The sequence below is a fragment of the Xenopus laevis genome, chromosome 2L (genome assembly GCF_017654675.1).
Source record: "Xenopus laevis strain J_2021 chromosome 2L, Xenopus_laevis_v10.1, whole genome shotgun sequence".
Classification (NCBI taxonomy): domain Eukaryota; kingdom Metazoa; phylum Chordata; class Amphibia; order Anura; family Pipidae; genus Xenopus; species Xenopus laevis.
The window spans coordinates 185,780,035-185,800,553 of record NC_054373.1 but is presented as its reverse complement, the minus strand read 5'-3'; the positions used below and the strand labels follow the sequence as shown (position 1 = coordinate 185,800,553).

The 20,519-nt window shown below is 42.6% G+C and overlaps 1 protein-coding gene across 1 annotated transcript; it reads left to right on the top strand.

Moving 5' to 3' along the window:
• Nucleotides 1-1,154: 1,154 nt before the first annotated feature.
• Nucleotides 1,155-20,155, top strand: klhl35.L (kelch like family member 35 L homeolog). Its single transcript, XM_018247881.2, has 7 exons — nt 1,155-1,381; nt 6,414-7,344; nt 11,027-11,211; nt 15,118-15,236; nt 15,447-15,635; nt 18,010-18,198; nt 19,387-20,155. Exons 1-7 carry the CDS (start codon nt 1,375-1,377, stop codon nt 19,567-19,569), a joined length of 1,803 nt encoding a protein of 600 aa, XP_018103370.2. The 5' UTR covers nt 1,155-1,374; the 3' UTR covers nt 19,570-20,155.
• Nucleotides 20,156-20,519: the final 364 nt, after the last annotated feature.

Sequence of the window (20,519 nt, the reverse complement as noted above, 5' to 3'; positions counted from 1 at the left end):
TTATACGAAAGATTAACAGTGATGGCAATATCAAACAACACCCTCTGCACATGGTAGTGGGACAGTGGGACAATGCACACAGTAATCCGTTTGGCAATTCTCTGTCACCTTCAACTTTGCAAAGAAGTCCAGTTGACCGCTGAGGGGGTCACTTTGGCAGAATGTGCGCTGCTGGGAGACGGGGCTGTAGTTGTGTCTAGGCTTATACTTGAGTCAATAAGTTTTCCCAGTTTTCGTAGGTAAAATTAGGTACCTCGGCTTATTCTCGGGTCGGCTTATACTCGAGTATATACGGTACCCCTGTGGAAAAAACAATATGCTCCAAATTCCCCTAGCAACCATGCATTGATTTGAATAAGAGACTGGAATATGAATAGGAGAGGCCTGAACAGAAAGACAAGTAATAAAAAATAGAAATAACAATGCATACAAGCATTTTTTAGATGGGGACAGTGACCCCCCATTTGAAATCTGGAAAAAGTCAGAAGAAGTCAAATTATAAAAAAGAACTATTTAAAATAAATAATGAAGACCAATTTAATAGTTGCTAACAATAAGCCAGTCTATCGCATACTAAAAGTTAACTTGATGGTGACCCACACCTTTCACAAAGGGGCACGTGGGCAGAGGGAAGCTCAGGTCAATCTCTTGGAGGCCACGTTGTAAGAAGATCAATTTCTGTGTGTCATTAAAGGATTGGACAGAAAAGGAGACTGGACAAGCTTTGAACACCCTGTGACCAATGGAGCTGTGAAATATGGCATAGTTATCATGTCAGTGGAGGCTCAGGGTGACCAGTTGGGTGTAGGGTGTTGGACATGTCCTCGTCACACAAATGTCACAATACAGAGTCGCTCGCACATGGAGAATAAAGAACTACAGTATGAGCAAAGCTTCAGGGTTTAAACCAGCCCCTGGAATCATGTGCCAATCACATGGGGTCTATGCTCGTATGAGTGGGGTCACCTGACCCCTTGTCTTGTAGTAATTACCTTCTAATTCTACAACTGTTTACTTGATGTGTATTTGCCTCTGAATGATTTCAGCCTTTACATCTTTACTAAATCCCAGCCGCCCCGAGCATGTGAGCTTAAATCCTCCATCTGAATCCCCCCCCCCCGCTCCAGGGAGAGAGAAGCCCCCTCTGTCCTTTGTTGCATTCAGCAAACTCCTCCCTCTCTAACTGTCACATTTGACACTGTCAGGGAAGAGGACTGACTGTCCCCCTCGATCCTTACTGAGAAGCAGGAAATCTTTTGTTTATCATTTCAGTGAAACCTGACATTCCCCTCCCTGGGCTCCAGTACAAATAGGTGAGCGGAGCTGTGGGCTGCAGCAGAAACACAACCAGCCAGATCCTGCCAAACTGCTTCAATGAAAGGTAATGAGAATGGGGAGATGCTTTTGTTATAGACGAGTACAATGGGACAGGCTGAGCAAGTGTCAGTAGCTATAGTCTATATACTCTATGTGTCAGACTATTAATTGTGTCCACCATCTCCACCATCTCCTGCATTTCATTTACTGACTCAGGATTTAATAAGCCATTTAATAAAATAGGGTAGGACAGATAGGCTATGGCATGACCTGTGCCTTAATATACATAAATGTAAGTAGATATAGCTTTAGATTGTGAATCCATTTCAGCAGCATTGTGTATTCAGTATAGATTTCCCTATTGCTTTTTGTATTATTTATTTATTTAGTGTTCATGGTGGCGCAGTGACTAGTACGGCTCCCTCATCCCTGTGTATAAAATGAACCATTACTTGTATGTGTGGTATGGAGATTAGATTGCAAAATCCACTGCAGGGATTCCTTCCAAAATTGTAATTTTTTTAACATATTTTATTAATGGTATTGAGGCAATTTCTTAAGTAAATTGCAGACTGTCTTTCAAATTCCAGTCTGGTTGCTAAGGTTACATTTTAAATTACCAACCGGAGAGCTGCAAAGGAAAATATTCTGGGAAGGGAGTGTGACTGTGGGATAGCAGGTATAGTAGGGAGAGATGGTGCCTATAGTAACAGTGGGATAATAGTCTCTGGGAAGGGAGTGTGACTGTAGGATAGCAGGTATAGTAGGGAGAGATGGTGTCTATAGTAACAGTGGATAATAGTCTCTGGGAAGGGAGTGTGACTGTGGGATAGCAGGTATAGTAGGGAGAGATGGTGTCTATAGTAACAGTGGATAATAGTCTCTGGGAAGGGAGTGTGACTGTGGGATAGCAGGTATAGTAGGGAGAGATGGTGTCTATAGTAACAGTGGATAATAGTCTCTGGGAAGGGAGTGTGACTGTGGGATAGCAGGTATAGTAGGGAGAGATGGTGTCTATAGTAACAGTGGATAATAGTCTCTGGGAAGGGAGTGTGACTGTGGGATAGCAGGTATAGTAGGAAGAGATGTGTCTATAGTAACAGTGGATAATAGTCTCTGGGAAGGGAGTGTGACTGTGGGATAGCAGGTATAGTAGGGAGAGATGTGTCTATAGTAACAATGGGATAATAGTCTCTGGGAAGGGAGTGTGACTGTGGGATAGCAGGTATAGTAGGGAGAGATGGTGTCTATAGTAACAGTGGATAATAGTCTCTGGGAAGGGAGTGTGACTGTGGGATAGCAGGTATAGTAGGGAGAGATGGTGTCTATAGTAACAGTGGATAATAGTCTCTGGGAAGGGAGTGTGACTGTGGGATAGCAGGTATAGTAGGGAGAGATGGTGCCTATAGTAACAGTGGATAATAGTCTCTGGGAAGGGAGTGTGACTGTGGGATAGCAGGTATAGTAGAGAGAGATGTGTCTATAGTAACAGTGGGATAATAGTCTCTGGGAAGGGAGTGTGACTGTGGGATAGCAGGTATAGTAGGGAGAGATGGTGTCTATAGTAACAGTGGATAATAGTCTCTGGGAAGGGAGTGTGACTGTGGTATAGCAGGTATAGTAGGGAGAGATGGTGTCTATAGTAACAGTGGATAATAGTCTCTGGGAAGGGAGTGTGACTGTGGGATAGCAGGTATAGTAGGGAGAGATGTGTCTATAGTAACAGTGGATAATAGTCTCTGGGAAGGGAGTGTGACTGTGGGATAGCAGGTATAGTAGGAAGAGATGTGTCTATAGTAACAGTGGATAATAGTCTCTGGGAAGGGAGTGTGACTGTGGGATAGCAGGTATAGTAGGGAGAGATGGTGCCTATAGTAACAGTGGATAATAGTCTCTGGGAAGGGAGTGTGACTGTGGGATAGCAGGTATAGTAGGGAGAGATGGTGCCTATAGTAACAGTGGATAATAGTCTCTGGGAAGGGAGTGTGACTGTGGGATAGCAGGTATAGTAGGGAGAGATGTGTCTATAGTAACAGTGGATAATAGTCTCTGGGAAGGGAGTGTGACTGTGGGATAGCAGGTATAGTAGGGAGAGATGTGTCTATAGTAACAGTGGATAATAGTCTCTGGGAAGGGAGTGTGACTGTGGGATAGCAGGTATAGTAGGGAGAGATGTGTCTATAGTAACAGTGGATAATAGTCTCTGGGAAGGGAGTGTGACTGTGGGATAGCAGGTATAGTAGGAAGAGATGTGTCTATAGTAACAGTGGATAATAGTCTCTGGGAAGGGAGTGTGACTGTGGGATAGCAGGTATAGTAGGAGAGATGGTGTCTATAGTAACAGTGGATAATAGTCTCTGGGAAGGGAGTGTGACTGTGGGATAGCAGGTATAGTAGGGAGAGATGTGTCTATAGTAACAGTGGATAATAGTCTCTGGGAAGGGAGTGTGACTGTGGGATAGCAGGTATAGTAGGGAGAGATGGTGCCTATAGTAACAGTGGATAATAGTCTCTGGGAAGGGAGTGTGACTGTGGGATAGCAGGTATAGTAGGGAGAGATGTGTCTATAGTAACAGTGGGATAATAGTCTCTGGGAAGGGAGTGTGACTGTGGGATAGCAGGTATAGTAGGGAGAGATGGTGTCTATAGTAACAGTGGATAATAGTCTCTGGGAAGGGAGTGTGACTGTGGGATAGCAGGTATAGTAGGGAGAGATGGTGTCTATAGTAACAGTGGATAATAGTCTCTGGGAAGGGAGTGTGACTGTGGGATAGCAGGTATAGTAGGGAGAGATGTGTCTATAGTAACAGTGGATAATAGTCTCTGGGAAGGGAGTGTGATTGTGGGATAGCAGGTATAGTAGGGAGAGATGTGTCTATAGTAACAGTGGATAATAGTCTCTGGGAAGGGAGTGTGACTGTGGGATAGCAGGTATAGTAGGGAGAGATGGTGCCTATAGTAACAGTGGATAATAGTCTCTGGGAAGGGAGTGTGACTGTGGGATAGCAGGTATAGTAGGGAGAGATGTGTCTATAGTAACAGTGGGATAATAGTCTCTGGGAAGGGAGTGTGACTGTGGGATAGCAGGTATAGTAGGGAGAGATGGTGTCTATAGTAACAGTGGATAATAGTCTCTGGGAAGGGAGTGTGACTGTGGGATAGCAGGTATAGTAGGGAGAGATGGTGTCTATAGTAACAGTGGATAATAGTCTCTGGGAAGGGAGTGTGACTGTGGGATAGCAGGTATAGTAGGGAGAGATGGTGCCTATAGTAACAGTGGATAATAGTCTCTGGGAAGGGAGTGTGACTGTGGGATAGCAGGTATAGTAGGGAGAGATGGTGTCTATAGTAACAGTGTATAATAGTCTCTGGGAAGGGAGTGTGACTGTGGGATAGCAGGTATAGTAGGGAGAGATGGTGTCTATAGTAACAGTGGATAATAGTCTCTGGAAGGGAGTGTGACTGTGGGATAGCAGGTATAGTAGGGAGAGATGGTGCCTATAGTAACAGTGGATAATAGTCTCTGGGAAGGGAGTGTGACTGTGGATAGCAGGTATAGTAGGGAGAGATGGTGTCTATAGTAACAGTGTATAATAGTCTCTGGGAAGGGAGTGTGACTGTGGGATAGCAGGTATAGTAGGAAGAGATGGTGCCTATAGTAACAGTGGATAATAGTCTCTGGGAAGGGAGTGTGACTGTGGGATAGCAGGTATAGTAGGGAGAGATGGTGTCTATAGTAACAGTGGATAATAGTCTCTGGGAAGGGAGTGTGACTGTGGGATAGCAGGTATAGTAGGGAGAGATGGTGCCTATAGTAACAGTGGATAATAGTCTCTGGGAAGGGAGTGTGACTGTGGGATAGCAGGTATAGTATGGAGAGATGGTGCCTATAGTAACAGTGGGATAATAGTCTCTGGGAAGGGAGTGTGACTGTGGGATAGCAGGTATAGTAGGGAGAGATGGTGCCTATAGTAACAGTGGGATAATAGTCTCTGGGAAGGGAGTGTGACTGTGAGATAGCAGGTATAGTAGGGAGAGATGGTGCCTATAGTAACAGTGAGATAATAAAGAGTGTGGATGTGGGATAGTAGTAGATAGAGCAACATGGGCACAGCATAACTTTTTTATCAGTACTAACAATTATCATTCTGTTGTATTCAAAATACACAGTACCACAAAGTAGTTTAATGGAGAAACTGGCATAGGTTAGAAATTGCTACACCATATTAATAAAGGAGAATAACAAACCCTGCTTTGCCCTGAGCTCTGCCAATGACAATGATTATGAATGTTGTTTGAGTAGAAGCTACATTACAATGTTGTACATTCCTCTTCCATTCAGATGCTGCTGCTTTGTAAAACATGGCACATTTACAACAGATGGTTAAACCATACAGATTAGTAGCAACAAGGATACAATTACACTTACAGCTGTGCCAGATTCTCCTGTTAAAGTCGTCCCACGCCGTATTTTTGTAACATTAACAGAAAACCATTAAAATACAAAGAATAAATCACAAATATTTGTTTAAGCTTCGCTGCATTGGGGGAAATGTTCAATTTGCCTAAAGGTACCGTTGAGAAGAGGCAGCTGTTATAGGAAATTAGTATTTGATATTTTTCCTGAGTGCTCGGCTCCGAATGGAGGGCCCCAGACTGATTTCATTACCAGGCTCAGTAGCGTTAGAGAAAATCAGTCAAACCGGGGCCCCAAGGGAAAATGGGAATGGATGGAGCAGAAGATGAGATTTCTGTAGTTGAACATTGGTCAGTAGGTAATATATTTAATTGCCATTTTTGGCAAACTGGAGTTTTGCATTAACCCTGTCGTCTTTTCAGCAGTCTAGTAAAAAAGGTGATGAGGTTTTAGCAGATGGAATAGCAAATCTAGGGCTCAGGTGTAAATCAAAGTGTATTTACCCTTTAAAGTGTTGTTGATGTGCACAGGGAGCCTTAAGGGTGTGATGTATAGTTTCAAACTATCATTAAAACACCTTTAAGTTAACGTTTAGTATGTTATAGTGTGGCCAATTCTCAGCAACTTTTCAGTTGGTCTTCATTTATTTTTACTTTTCACCACCCCTCTTTCTATTCAGGCCCTCACATGTTCGTAATCCAGTCTCTTACTCAAATCAGGATGCACCAGCCTTTAAAGGAGGACCTCGTCTACGGAACCAAAGGTCTCGAAAATTCCAACCATGAACCGAGGGCGGAGAAATTGCCCATGAGGCTTTGCAACGAAGCATGCCATGCCTTGGATATCCTGCAGAGTTTAAACGTTTATAGAAAAACAGGGGTGTTTACAGACGTCGTCCTTGTTGTTGAAGGCAAGGATTACCCCTGCCATAAAGCAATCCTGTCTGCCTGCAGTTCTTATTTCAGAGCCATGTTTGGCGGCCACCTCAAAGAGAGTCAACTTGACGTTGTGGAGATCCAGAAGGTACCCTCAACCGTCATGGACCTTCTTTTGGAATACATGTATGGAGGCAGCCTACAGATTGAAGAAGAGAACGTGGTAGGGATTCTGGAAGCCTCGGACTTGCTCCACATGAACACATTACGAGATGCCTGTGTGACATTTCTAGAGAACCAACTTCATCCTTGCAACTGCGTGGGCATCAGGAAGTTTGCAGATTCCTTTGCCATTTCCGCTTTGTCTGAAAAGAGCAAGAAGCTCATGCTGGAAGGCTTTGCAGAGGTGTCTTGCCACGAGGAGTTCTTGGACTTAAGCAAAGAGGAGCTCGTTGAGTATCTGTCCAATGAACATCTAGTGGTAAGAAAGGAAGAAGAGGTCTTCGAAGCCGTCATGAAATGGGTAAATAGAAGCAGCCTAGTCAGATCGAAACACTTAAAGGATCTTTTGGAACTTGTGAAACTGCCGTTGCTGGACCCGGCTTATTTTCTGGAGAAGGTAGAGATGGACAAGACCATTCAAGGCTGCTCTGAATGTTTTCCTTTGCTGCATGAGGCTCGCGTGTACTACATCCTCGGGAATCAAGTCAACCCTCTCAGAGTCAAACCAAGAAGGTAATATGGCTCATTAATAATACTCTTGCCCATATAATTAAATGATGAGATAGAGCAGTGATCCCCAACCAGTGGCTCTTGGGCAACACGTTGCTCTCCGATCTCTTGGATGTTGCTCCCAGTGGCCTCAAAGCAGGTGCTTATTTTTGAATTCCAGGCTTGGAGGCAAGTTTTGGTTGTATAAAAACAGGTGTATTACCAAAATGTAGGTTGTATGTTGACAGTCTACATAGGGGCTACCAAATAGGCCAATCACAGCCCTTATCTTGCACCACCCAGGAACATGTTTCATGCTTGCATTGCTCTCCAACTCCTTTTACATCTGAATGTTGCTCATGGGTAAAAAAGGGTTGGGGACCCCTGAGATAGAGGAACCAATTAATTGGTTAGTAGACAGCATATGCTGGATCCAGTGCCAAACTCTAAAGCAGGGCGTTATACACCCCTTTTCAATAATGAGCTCAATGAATAGGACTAGAACAGATAAACCCACCTTGTCTTTATAGCAAAGCCCAACAAAATCTGCTTATCTTAGGAAAGGGGGATTGTTTATACAGAGCTTATTATCTTCATCTAAACAAAATACTCTGTTCATGCAGGGAGTTCAAGAAAAATCAAAAGTTTCTGTTTGTTCTTTATAATTGCAACACAAGTCCTATTTATTGGGCTCATATTAAACAATGGTGTGTATAGTGTAGTTCTATACTGCCCTTTTAATATTAACCCTACTCTCTTCTAATGGCAAGGGATGTCATTGTGCCAACTGATTCTACTTCATTCTGTAGCACGAGTAACCTACCCTACTTTATATGGTCACAGAACAACCCCTCAGTGACTTCTAATATCCTTATCATTTACAGTAGGGGGTACATTATCCCTTATAATACATGAGTGATACTCAGAGTTCCCTGTATTACTCAGCCTGCAGCCTTGTGCCTTTATATGGTCACAGAACAACCCCTCAGTGACTTCTAATATCCTTATCATTTACAGTAGGGGGTACATTATCCCTTATAATACATGAGTGATACTCAGAGTTCCCTGTATAACTCAGCCTGCAGCCTTGTGCCTTTATATGGTCACAGAACAACCCCTCAGTGACTTCTAATATCCTTATCATTTACAGTAGGGGGTACATTATCCTTATAATACATGAGTGATACTCAGAGTTCCCTGTATAACTCAGCCTGCAGCCTTGTGCCTTTATATGGTCACAGAACAACCCTCAGTGACTTCTAATATCCTTATCATTTACAGTAGGGGGTACATTATCCCTTATAATAGATGAGTGATACTCAGAGTTCCCTGTATAACTCAGCCTGCAGCCTTGTGCCTTTATATGGTCACAGAACAACCTCTCAGTGACTTCTAATATCCTTATCATTTACAGTAGGGGGTACATTATCCCTTATAATACATGAGTGATACTCCGAGTTCCCTGTATAACTCAGCCTGCAGCCTTGTGCCTTTATATGGTCACAGAACAACCCCTCAGTGACTTCTAATATCCTTATCATTTACAGTAGGGGGTACATTATCCCTTATAATACATGAGTGATACTCAGAGTTCCCTGTATTACTCAGCCTGCAGCCTTGTGCCTTTATATGGTCACAGAACAACCCCTCAGTGACTTCTAATATCCTTATCATTTACAGTAGGGGGTACATTATCCCTTATAATACATGAGTGATACTCAGAGTTCCCTGTATTACTCAGCCTGCAGCCTTGTGCCTTTATATGGTCACAGAACAACCCCTCAGTGACTTCTAATATCCTTATCATTTACAGTAGGGGGTACATTATCCCTTATAATACATGAGTGATACTCAGAGTTCCCTGTATAACTCAGCCTGCAGCCTTGTGCCTTTATATGGTCACAGAACAACCCCTCAGTGACTTCTAATATCCTTATCATTTACAGTAGGGGGTACATTATCCCTTATAATACATGAGTGATACTCAGAGTTCCCTGTATAACTCAGCCTGCAGCCTTGTGCCTTTATATGGTCACAGAACAACCCCTCAGTGACTTCTAATATCCTTATCATTTACAGTAGGGGGTACATTATCCCTTATAATAGATGAGTGATACTCAGAGTTCCCTGTATAACTCAGCCTGCAGCCTTGTGCCTTTATATGGTCACAGAACAACCTCTCAGTGACTTCTAATATCCTTATCATTTACAGTAGGGGGTACATTATCCCTTATAATACATGAGTGATACTCCGAGTTCCCTGTATAACTCAGCCTGCAGCCTTGTGCCTTTATATGGTCACAGAACAACCCCTCAGTGACTTCTAATATCCTTATCATTTACAGTAGGGGGTACATTATCCCTTATAATACATGAGTGATACTCAGAGTTCCCTGTATTACTCAGCCTGCAGCCTTGTGCCTTTATATGGTCACAGAACAACCCCTCAGTGACTTCTAATATCCTTATCATTTACAGTAGGGGGTACATTATCCCTTATAATACATGAGTGATACTCAGAGTTCCCTGTATAACTCAGCCTGCAGCCTTGTGCCTTTATATGGTCACAGAACAACCCTCAGTGACTTCTAATATCCTTATCATTTACAGTAGGGGGTACATTATCCCTTATAATACATGAGTGATACTCAGAGTTCCCTGTATAACTCAGCCTGCAGCCTTGTGCCTTTATATGGTCACAGAACAACCCCTCAGTGACTTCTAATATCCTTATCATTTACAGTAGGGGGTACATTATCCCTTATAATAGATGAGTGATACTCAGAGTTCCCTGTATAACTCAGCCTGCAGCCTTGTGCCTTTATATGGTCACAGAACAACCTCTCAGTGACTTCTAATATCCTTATCATTTACAGTAGGGGGTACATTATCCCTTATAATACATGAGTGATACTCCGAGTTCCCTGTATAACTCAGCCTGCAGCCTTGTGCCTTTATATGGTCACAGAACAACCCCTCAGTGACTTCTAATATCCTTATCATTTACAGTAGGGGGTACATTATCCCTTATAATACATGAGTGATACTCCGAGTTCCCTGTATAACTCAGCCTGCAGCCTTGTGCCTTTATATGGTCACAGAACAACCCCTCAGTGACTTCTAATATCCTTATCATTTACAGTAGGGGGTACTTTATCCCTTATAATACATGAGTGATACTCAGAGTTCCCTGTATAACTCAGCCTGCAGCCTTGTGCCTTTATATGGTCACAGAACAACCCCTCAGTGACTTCTAATATCCTTATCATTTACAGTAGGGGGTACATTATCCCTTATAATACATGAGTGATATTCAGAGTTCCCTGTATAACTCAGCCTGCAGCCTTGTGCCTTTATATGGTCACAGAACAACCCCTCAGTGACTTCTAATATCCTTATTGTTTACAGTAGGGGGTACATTATCCCTTATAATACATGAGTGATACTCAGAGTTCCCTGTATAACTCAGCCTGCAGCCTTGTGCCTTTAAATGGTCACAGAACAACCCCTCAGTGACTTCTAATATCCTTATCATTTACAGTAGGGGGTACATTATCCCTTATAATACATGAGTGATATAGTGAATAGAAAGGAATTGACAGAGGCATGATATAAAGTTACACGACTTGACATCCCTGTTCCTCCATCCCCAGGTTATTAATCTGCTAAAACGTTACCATTGTTTCCATCCCCTCCTGTTTTGCAGGTTCACTGACTTATCAGAAGTGATAGTTATAATCGGCGGCTGTGATAAAAAGGGCCTATTGAAGTTACCCTTTACTGATAGCTATCACCCAAAGGGTGGTCGTTGGACGGCTCTAGCCAGTACTCCGGGATATGCAAAGTCAGAGTTTGCTGCCTGTATGTTAAAGAATAACGTTTATATTTCAGGTGAGATCAATTGTTTTTTTATTCCATGTGTGCTGGTATCACACCCCTTGCATGAGATTGACAGCTTTTCTTGGCGTACATATGACACCCTACAGCAGGCCAATATTTTGACATGTAGCTGTTGAACTGTCTTAAACCATTAGAGAGTTTGACACAATGCCTCCTGCTTTATATAGAGAAGTATCTATGCTGTGATTTATACTGTGTATAAGAAGAATCATGGGTCCCAAACCATCACAAGTTGCATTTAGGCTAAAGATGCCATAAAGGAAAAAGGCATATTTCTATGGAAGCAGCGACCGTGTGGGTTGTTATTCTTCAGAGAAATACGGTATAGGACCCAATATCTGGAAACCTGTTATCCAGAAAAGTCGGAATTACAGGAAGGCCGTCCATTTTATCCAAATGATTCAAATCTTTACAAATGATTTCCCAGTTTCTCTGTAATAATAAAACAGTAGCTTGTACTTGAACTACACACAATCCAATTGGCTTTATTTAAAGGGATACTTTCATGGGGAAATTTTTTTTTTCAAAATAAATCAGTTAATAGTGCTGCTCCAGCAGAATTCTGCACTGAAATCCATTTCTCAAAAGAGCAAACAGATTTTTTTATATTCAATTTTGAAATCTGACATGGGACTAGACATATTGTCAATTTCCCAGCTGCCTCATGTCATGTGACTTGTGCTCTGATAAACTTCAATCACTCTTTACTGCTGTACTGCAAGTTGGACTGATATCACCCCCTCCCTTTCCCCCCAGCAGCCAAACAAAAGAACAATGGGAAGGTAACCAGATAACAGCTCCCTAACACAAGATAACAGCTGCCTGGTAGATCTAAGAACAGCACTCAATAGTAAAATCCAGGTCCCACTGAGACACATTCAGTTACATTGAGAAGGAAAAACAGCAGCCTGCCAGAAATAGGGTTGCCACCCGGCCGGTATTTTACCGGCCTAGCTGGTAAAATACCTGCCAAGGCCGGGGCCGGTATTACAAATTTACCGGCAATGTAGCTGCAGGTAAATTCGTAATACGATTAAAAGGAGCCCTCGACCTGCCCCCAATCCCCTGGAACTTACCTTTTCCCTTACTTCTTCTAGCGTCCGTGGTTTCCGTGTTGCGGCCCCGCCCCTTTTGACGTCGCGGCCCGCCCCTTTGTGTCCCCGCCCCCCAGCAGCCGGTAAAAGATTTTTAAAAAGGTGGCAACCCTAGCCAGAAAGCATTTCTCTCTTAAAGTGCAGGCACAAGTCACATGACCAGGGGCAGCTGGGAAATTGACAAAATGTCTAGCCCCATGTCAGATTTCAAAATTGAATATAAAAAAACCTGTTTGCTCTTTTGAGAAATGGATTTCAGTGCAGAATTCTGCTGGAGCAGCACTATTAACTGATGCGTTTTGAAAAAAACATGTTTTCTGATGACAGTATCCCTTTAATGTTTACATGATTTTCCAGTAGACTTAAGGTATGGAGATCCAAATTATGGAAAGATCCATTATCCCGAAAACTCCAGGTCCTGAGCATTCCCAACAGGTCCCATACCTGTACTCAGCATAGAACTTCTTCTTTCTTCTATGAATCATTGGATGCCTTCTATATGCCTTCTAATCTCTTGATCTGATTTGAACCCATCCTATAGATTCTTCATTTACAGCTTCTATAAAGTGTCAGACTGGTATGTCAAGGGCCCATTAGAAAACCTTAGGCCCACTCTCAAAACTATTTTTACTCAACCTCTGTATTCTTTAAGTGGGTTATTTACTAAAATTTGAATTCATCAAATTTTTTAAATAAAATAACCACGACCAAACTCCCATACCCGATTTTACCTTATTTATTTTTTAAAAAAGCTTGATTTAATTGATTGGGTTAAAACGAAATAAAATTGAGCGAAACCCCCAAATCATACGTTTTTTTTTTTACCGAATCGCTCAATTTTTTCATCTTTTTCTCAAAAAGCTTGAATTTTTCATATTTTTGTCCGAAAAGCTCAAAATGGTCAGGTTTTCTGGCTACTTCCAGCGCAAACCACAGAAACTTCAAGATACCATTGGCTTATACTCAACCTTGGCAATTCTGAGATGGAGGATTTTTGGATTTGGGCTTTTTGCAGCATCTCAAAAAATGTGAGTTTTTAAAATAAACCTGAAAAATTTGAGTTTTGCCCCAAAAACCCAGACCGACCCCTTAGTCTCTTTATTTACATGCTAATCTGTATCCTATTTCTTCCATCTCTTTTGCCTCTTTGTTTTCATACAGAAATTAGGAATGACCATGATTAGGCCATATGATTAGGAGCAGAAGAGTACTCCGACACCTGGGCCTACCGGGAGTTTTCCTGGTATCCCGGTGGGCCATTCCGACACTTTTTCTATTCATATGAATTACAATCAAGCAATGGCAGCTTTAGGAAAAGCCAGACAACAGGGAAAGAGTCAAATCTATAGTCTGTTATACTCAATCATATAAGAAACAACTTCGTAGTAAGTGAATCGGCTTCATGAAAATCACCGGAACAATCAATACGAGCTGCCAAGATTTCAATTTTAGACTCGAGCATGTTCTTAATACACCAGTTAGGGCGTGCTGTAGTCATCCGAAAAGCAAACAACAGCAGCTTAAAGCAAACAGCCTACATAGGCCTTATATACAGTAAAAACTCTATGTAAAGTAATTGCCAGAGATTCACTCCCTACAAACTTGGCTGAGACTTTGCTTTGAGGTAAAGGAACCGTGAGCACCAAGGCGACTGTTGCAGTAGACACTTTACAATACAATGACTCCGATTCTGCTCGTGTGCATAAATGTAGATACCCAATGGGTTTGCCTGTAAAACTAAGGAAGAATTCATCAAACATGGTTTGAGATGGTCCATAACACACTTATACAAGATCATGAGGTGACATTTAATGCCCTCTTGCTGAAGTGCTGAATAGGAAAATCTGAGGACATGGTTCAGAATGAGCACATGGCGGTCTGGTCAAAATGTAAAAGTTGAGCATATTGTCAGGTATTGGCCAGTGGTCACCAGGCAGGCTCCAAATTGTTAAAAAATATCAGGATCTGCTGCGGTTTGATCCTGGGACCTCCTGTTGCTCTTCTTAACCACCAGGCTGGGAGAACAGTTGGCAATTAAGTTTAACTATTTTACCCCAGCAGCCTTATTGGTGGGTTGAGGTCAGCCAATCAGGACTGATCTTACCCTATATAAGCCCAACCCTCTTCACATCCTGTGCTTGAGCATTAGCTATGGTTGGATCACTGTGGCCTAGTCCCTAGCTCCTGTGCTCTTGCCCCTCTTGCTCCTGGTTCCAGCCCTGTTATGTTCAGATTCCCAAACCTGCTCCAGTCCTTCTTGTCACACCCCATCTTGACCTGGTTCTACACCTGCACTTTCCCGTTCTGTCCTAGAGTCTTTGTCCTCTCTGTCCTTTGGCTTCGCCCCCCCCCCATCCTGTTCTTGTTCTTGTACCTTTGTCACATTTCTTCTGCACCTGTTGGCACTATTAGAGGTCCTTGCCTGATGGACTCAATCCTTCCCCACCTTCTTCACTTTATCACCACCAACCTTTCCCTTACAGAAAGCTTGTGCATCCCCATGTGCAACAGTCTGGTTAATGAGTTCATAGCTGATATGGAATATGACTTATTGGTGGTTTGCTAATAAAAGTCATGGTTTACACTAGGTCTAGCTACTAACAACTCAATCCATGTCATGTGTTTGTGGTGCTGAGCAACTAAGTTTGTCAACTACAATCTGTTTGACTTAAATTCCTTGTTCCAAGATACATAAGTCTTTTGACTGCTTTTGATGTTAAAAGGGCAAATACACCGTTTCTCTGCATTTTTGCTCATACCTGGGGCCATGTAATCAAGGTCAGGCTATCTGTTTGTCTTGCAGGAGGTGAGATCAATAGTAGCGACGTGTGGATGCTCAACACACAACTAAATAGCTGGGTCCGAATCGCTTCACTGAATAAGGGCCGATGGAGACATAAAATGGTCACTCTGAAAGGAGAGGTGAGTCTTATTGGCAACCACATCTCCATTATAGGCCCATGACAAAAACGTTTTTATGGACAGGGTCCTTTAAATGAAGGAATAGATGTAAGGGAAAGTGGATTTATTAAGAGGCAGACTGGTGCAATACCCGATGAAGACAAATTAAACACTGATGATAAACCAACTTCCCATTTACTGATGACTTTTTCACCTCTTCCACCATGCTAGATTTATGCCTTGGGTGGCTTTGACGGCATGCAGAGGTTGTCCTCAGTAGAACGCTACAACACCTTCTCAAACACTTGGACGGTTGTGCCGCCTTTGTTAGAAGCCGTCAGCTCTGCTGCTGTTGTAACCTGCATGAACAAGATCTATGTGATTGGTGGAGCGATTGAGTCCATCACGAACACTAACAAGGTACAGTAGAGAAGATTGGGGAGTCTAGTTAAGCCTACTTTGGTGAAGTGTTCCATACATTTCATATCTGTGTATTCAAGGTACATTGTACTTATACAAGGGAGCGTTGGCACAATACAGGTCATGCAAGTGACCAGTCTATTGTCTGTTGCCCAAACATTGGGATTCTGGTGCCTCTATTGGGCAGAGAAGATTTTATTGGCCAAACAACAGACCTTTGTTTAAAGGAGAAGGAAAGGTTGAAACTAAGTAAGCTTGATCAGAAAGGTCTATATAAATACACCTGTAATCCCTCAAAGTAATGCTGCTCTGAGTCCTCTGTCAAAAGAAACATCACATTTCTTTCCTTCTATTGTGTACTCATGGGCTTCTGTATCAGACTTCCTTCTTTCAGTTTAAATGTGTAGCCATGGGGGCAGCCATTCAAGCACAGGATACACAGTAGATAACAGATAAGTACTACTATAGTTTATATAAACAAGCTGCTGTGTAGCCATGGAGGCAGCCATTCAAGCACAGGATACACAGTAGATAACAGATAAGTACTACTATAGTTTATATAAACAAGCTGCTGTGTAGCCATGGGGGCAGTCATTCAAGCACAGGATACCCAGTAGATAACCGATAAGTACTACTATAGTTTATATAAACAAGCTGCTGTGTAGCCATGGGGGCAGCCATTCAAGCACAGGATACACAGTAGATAACAGATAAGTACTACTATAGTTTACATAAACAAGCTGCTGTGTAGCCTTGGGGCAGCCATTCAAGCACAGGATACACAGTAGATAATAGATAATTACTACTATAGTTTATATAAACAAGCTGCTGTGTAGCCATGGGGGCAGCCATTCAAGCACAGATTACAAAGTAGATAACAGATAAGTACTACTATAGTTTATATAAACAAGCTGCTGTGTAGCCATGGGGGCAGCCATTCAAGCACAGATTACACAGTAGATAACAGATAAGTACTACTATAGTTTATATAAACAAGCTGCTGTGTAGCCAGGGGGCAGCCATTCAAGCACAGGATACACAGTAGTTAACAGATAAGTACTACTATAGTTTATATAAACAAGCTGCTGTGTAGCCATGGGGGCAGCCATTCAAGCTGGAAAAAAGGAGAAAAGGCATAGGATACACAGAAGATAACAGATAAGCTCTGTAGTATACAATGAGATTCTTCAGAACCTATATGTTATCTACTGTGTATTCTGTGCTTGAATGGCTGCCCCCATGGCTACACAGCAGCTTGTTTATATAAACTATAGTAGTACTTATCTGTTATCTACTGTGTAATCTGTGCTTGAATGGCTGCCCCCATGGCTACACAGCAGCTTGTTTTTATAAACTATAGTAGTACTTATCTGTTATCTACTGTGTATCCTGTGCTTGAATGGCTGCCCCCATGGCTACACATCAGCTTGTTTATATTGTGGCTAATATATTGGCAAAAACTGCCTTGGTACCTTTCCTTTCCTCCTTTCCTACGCATTTTATGTAGGGATGCACCGAATACAGGATTCAGTTTAGGATTCGGCCAGGATTCTGCCTGTTTCAGCAGGATTCGGTTTCGGCTTTATCCTTCTGCCCAGCTGAACCGAATTTGGATCCTAATTTGCATATGCAAATTAGCAGGGGGGGAAATCGCCAGACTTTTTGTCTCAAAGCAAGGAAGTACAAAATGTTTTCCCCTTCCCATCCCTAATTTGCATATGCAAACTAGGATTTGGTTCGGTATTCGGCCTAATCTTTCACAAAGGATTCAGGGGTTTGGCCGAATCCAAAATAGTGGATTCGGTGCTGGGGCTGATGTTATATGGTAAGGCCAAGAGTTGGCAAAATGAACCTGCCCTAATAATTTAGTTTTTAATTTAGTTTTTATATTAGTAGTTTAATTTCCAAAGGCTAAAGGGTATCTAAGGTTTACTAAAGGGTTTCTAAAGGCCCCCATACACGGGCCGATAAAAGCTGCAGACAGACCGAGTCAGCAGCTTACTGGGCGTGTGTTGGGCAATCAGATGGGCGTCCCCAATCGATATCTGCCCGAAAGTCGGACAGACGCTGATCGGGCAGGGTAAAAAATCCCATCTGATCACACCCGCATCTTTTCTTTGATGCTGTCCTGCGATCCAACTGCCCGTATGGCCTCCATTCTGATCCGATTGTTGGGCCCTAGGGCCCACAATCAGATCACCCAGATATTGCCCAGCTCAATGTGGGCATATCAGAGCGACATTGCCAAACAATCAGATCTCCCTGTGTATGGCCACCTTAAATCAAGGTACACATGTGACCAGAAGCACCACAGTGTCTATTTGATCACTACTTGCTCAGTATTCTTTATAATTATTATTTCCATGTCCACCAGGTTCAGTGCTTTGACCCAGAAGAAAATAAATGGACTTTGATGGAGGTATCCCCTTTTTGCCAGAGGTGCATCAATGCTGTTGAGTTGGAAGGAACCATCTATGTGATTGGGGGTCTTCTGAGTAGCATTTTCAGCTTTGACCCAGCAAAGGACCATTGGAGTGAAGTTGCCAGTCTGCCAGCCCCACTGGTGAGTACCACAAAATGTAAATGAGCAGGGCCGCCATCAGGGGGTTACAAGGGGGACAGTTGTCCCGGGCCTGCAGGATTTTGTGTCTAAGGGGGGGCCCGATCATGCTTCACTTATTTGATTAGCCAGGCCCCCTATCTTCAGTGTGTTGTACATCAGCTCTGTGCATGGAAGACTTTTTCCTATTAAGATTTCCTATAACGTTATTGGTCCTTTAAGAATAAGTCCCAGTAAATCTGCATTGGGTTTGGATCCCCTTATCCAATCCCTGTACAGCTTTACCGGGACTTATTCTTAAAGGACCATGAGGGTATAGGAGATCTTAATAGGAGAAAGTCTGATGTACAGCACACTGAAGATAGGGGGCCCGATTAATCAAGTAAGTGAAGCATGGCTGGGCCCCCCTTAGACACAAAACCCTGGCAAGCAATTTTTTAAAAAATTTGGGGGGATCTGGCCAATTTTTTTTTTATACTTGCAGGGGGCCCCTTGTCACCAATGTTTTTTTTAAAAAACTTTTATGGGGGGCCCTGGCGCCAATGTTTTTTTTTTAACTTATAGGGGGGCCCTGATCACCAATTATTTTTTTGAACTTGTAGGGGGGCCCTGACTAACAATTTTTTTAAAGAATTTTTATGGGGGGCCCTGGCACCACAGTTTTTTTTTAACTTATAAGGGGGCCTGACCATCAATAGATTTTTATAACTTGTGTGTTTGTGGGGTGGGGGCTACCTTTTTTAACGCTGATGTCTATGTGGTCTTTTAACTGTAATGTGGAGTGGGCGGGATCTGGGGTGGGGCTTGGAGCCGGGGTGGGCGGGGCCCAGGGGGCCCTGAACATTTTGTTGTATGGGCCCTGTGATTTCTAATGGTGGCCCTGCCCGTGAGAGATACTTTGCCCTAAATCCTGGCCTACGTCCCAAATTACAAGTTGAACTCATCTTTCAAACACTTTTCAATCAGGAAATGACCTGAAATAAGTGCCGCTAAGACCAAATTGACTCTGCGCTAAGCATGTGAGGCTGACGTTAAAAAAGGGTTAGCAGCCTATCAGTGATTAGAAAGAAAATGATATCAAAGATATGATTGGTTGATATAGGGAACATCACTGAGGCAATTTGTTTTTGAATAATTTCTTCTCAAATATTTGGGATCTGATCACCCAAACAATGTCCCCTGACTTTGCAGGAAAGCTGTGGGCTGACGGTGTGCGGGGGCAAGATCTATATCCTGGGCGGAAGGGACGAGAACGGAGAAGGAACCGACAAGGTTTTTACATTTGACCCCAAGACGGGCGCGGTGGAGATGGAGTCTCCGATGCAGCGTTGCACCAGTTACCATGGATGTGTGACCATATTGCAGAGGTCATAATAGGAGCAAAGGAACCCAAACGGTCCCAGAGACTTATGAACTGATTGCTGCACTGAGCCGACACACAACTCCTATTTATTTACCTTTTGTATCTTCTCGGTAGTGTCATTGACCACTTTTGTGTGTTTTTTAACTGATGTAAGTGATTCTTCCTTGTGTAAATACAATTCTTACAAAATGTGAGCTGCACTTAACTTCCCTAAATGTGCCCCTTGCATTCTGGATAGCTGCGCCCCTAAATCTCTCGTTTGGTTTATCCCTCCTTTCCAATGCACCCATAGCAGTCATCTTGCTGTTATATTAAATACAGAAACACAATAATTATGCACATTATGGCTTCCCAATATAACACAAGAAGGAAGGACACGCTGCCTGGACACTGTCTTTAAAGTTTCCAGCACCAGTTGCAGGAATAAAGAACATGGAGCCATATTGATTCAGGACCGGTGGGATTCTTATTGGAGGAATCTCATGTATGGAGAGAAGTTGGAGAGAAGTTCTATTCATCAATGTTACTTTAAAGGGATAAAGCTTTTAGTATATTGTAGAATGGCTAATTGGATAACCTTTCAATTGGCCTTCATTTTTTTTAATATTTTTTTTTAATTATTTGCCTCTTCGTTCTGAATCTTTCCAGCTTTCAAATGGGGGTCGCTGACCCCATCTAAAAAACAAATGCTCTGTAAGGCTACAAATGTATTGTTATTACTCATCTTTCTATTCAGGCCTCTCCTATTCACATTCCAGCCTCTTATTCATATCAGTGCATGGTTGCCAGGGTAAATTTGGACCCTAGCAACCAGATGGCTGAAATTGGCAAACTAGAGAGCTGCCTGAATAAAAAGCTAAATAACTCAAAAACCACCAATAATAAAAAATAAAAAACAATTGCAAATTGTCTCAGAATATTACTTTCTACGTCACACTAAAAGTTTATTTAAAGGTGAACA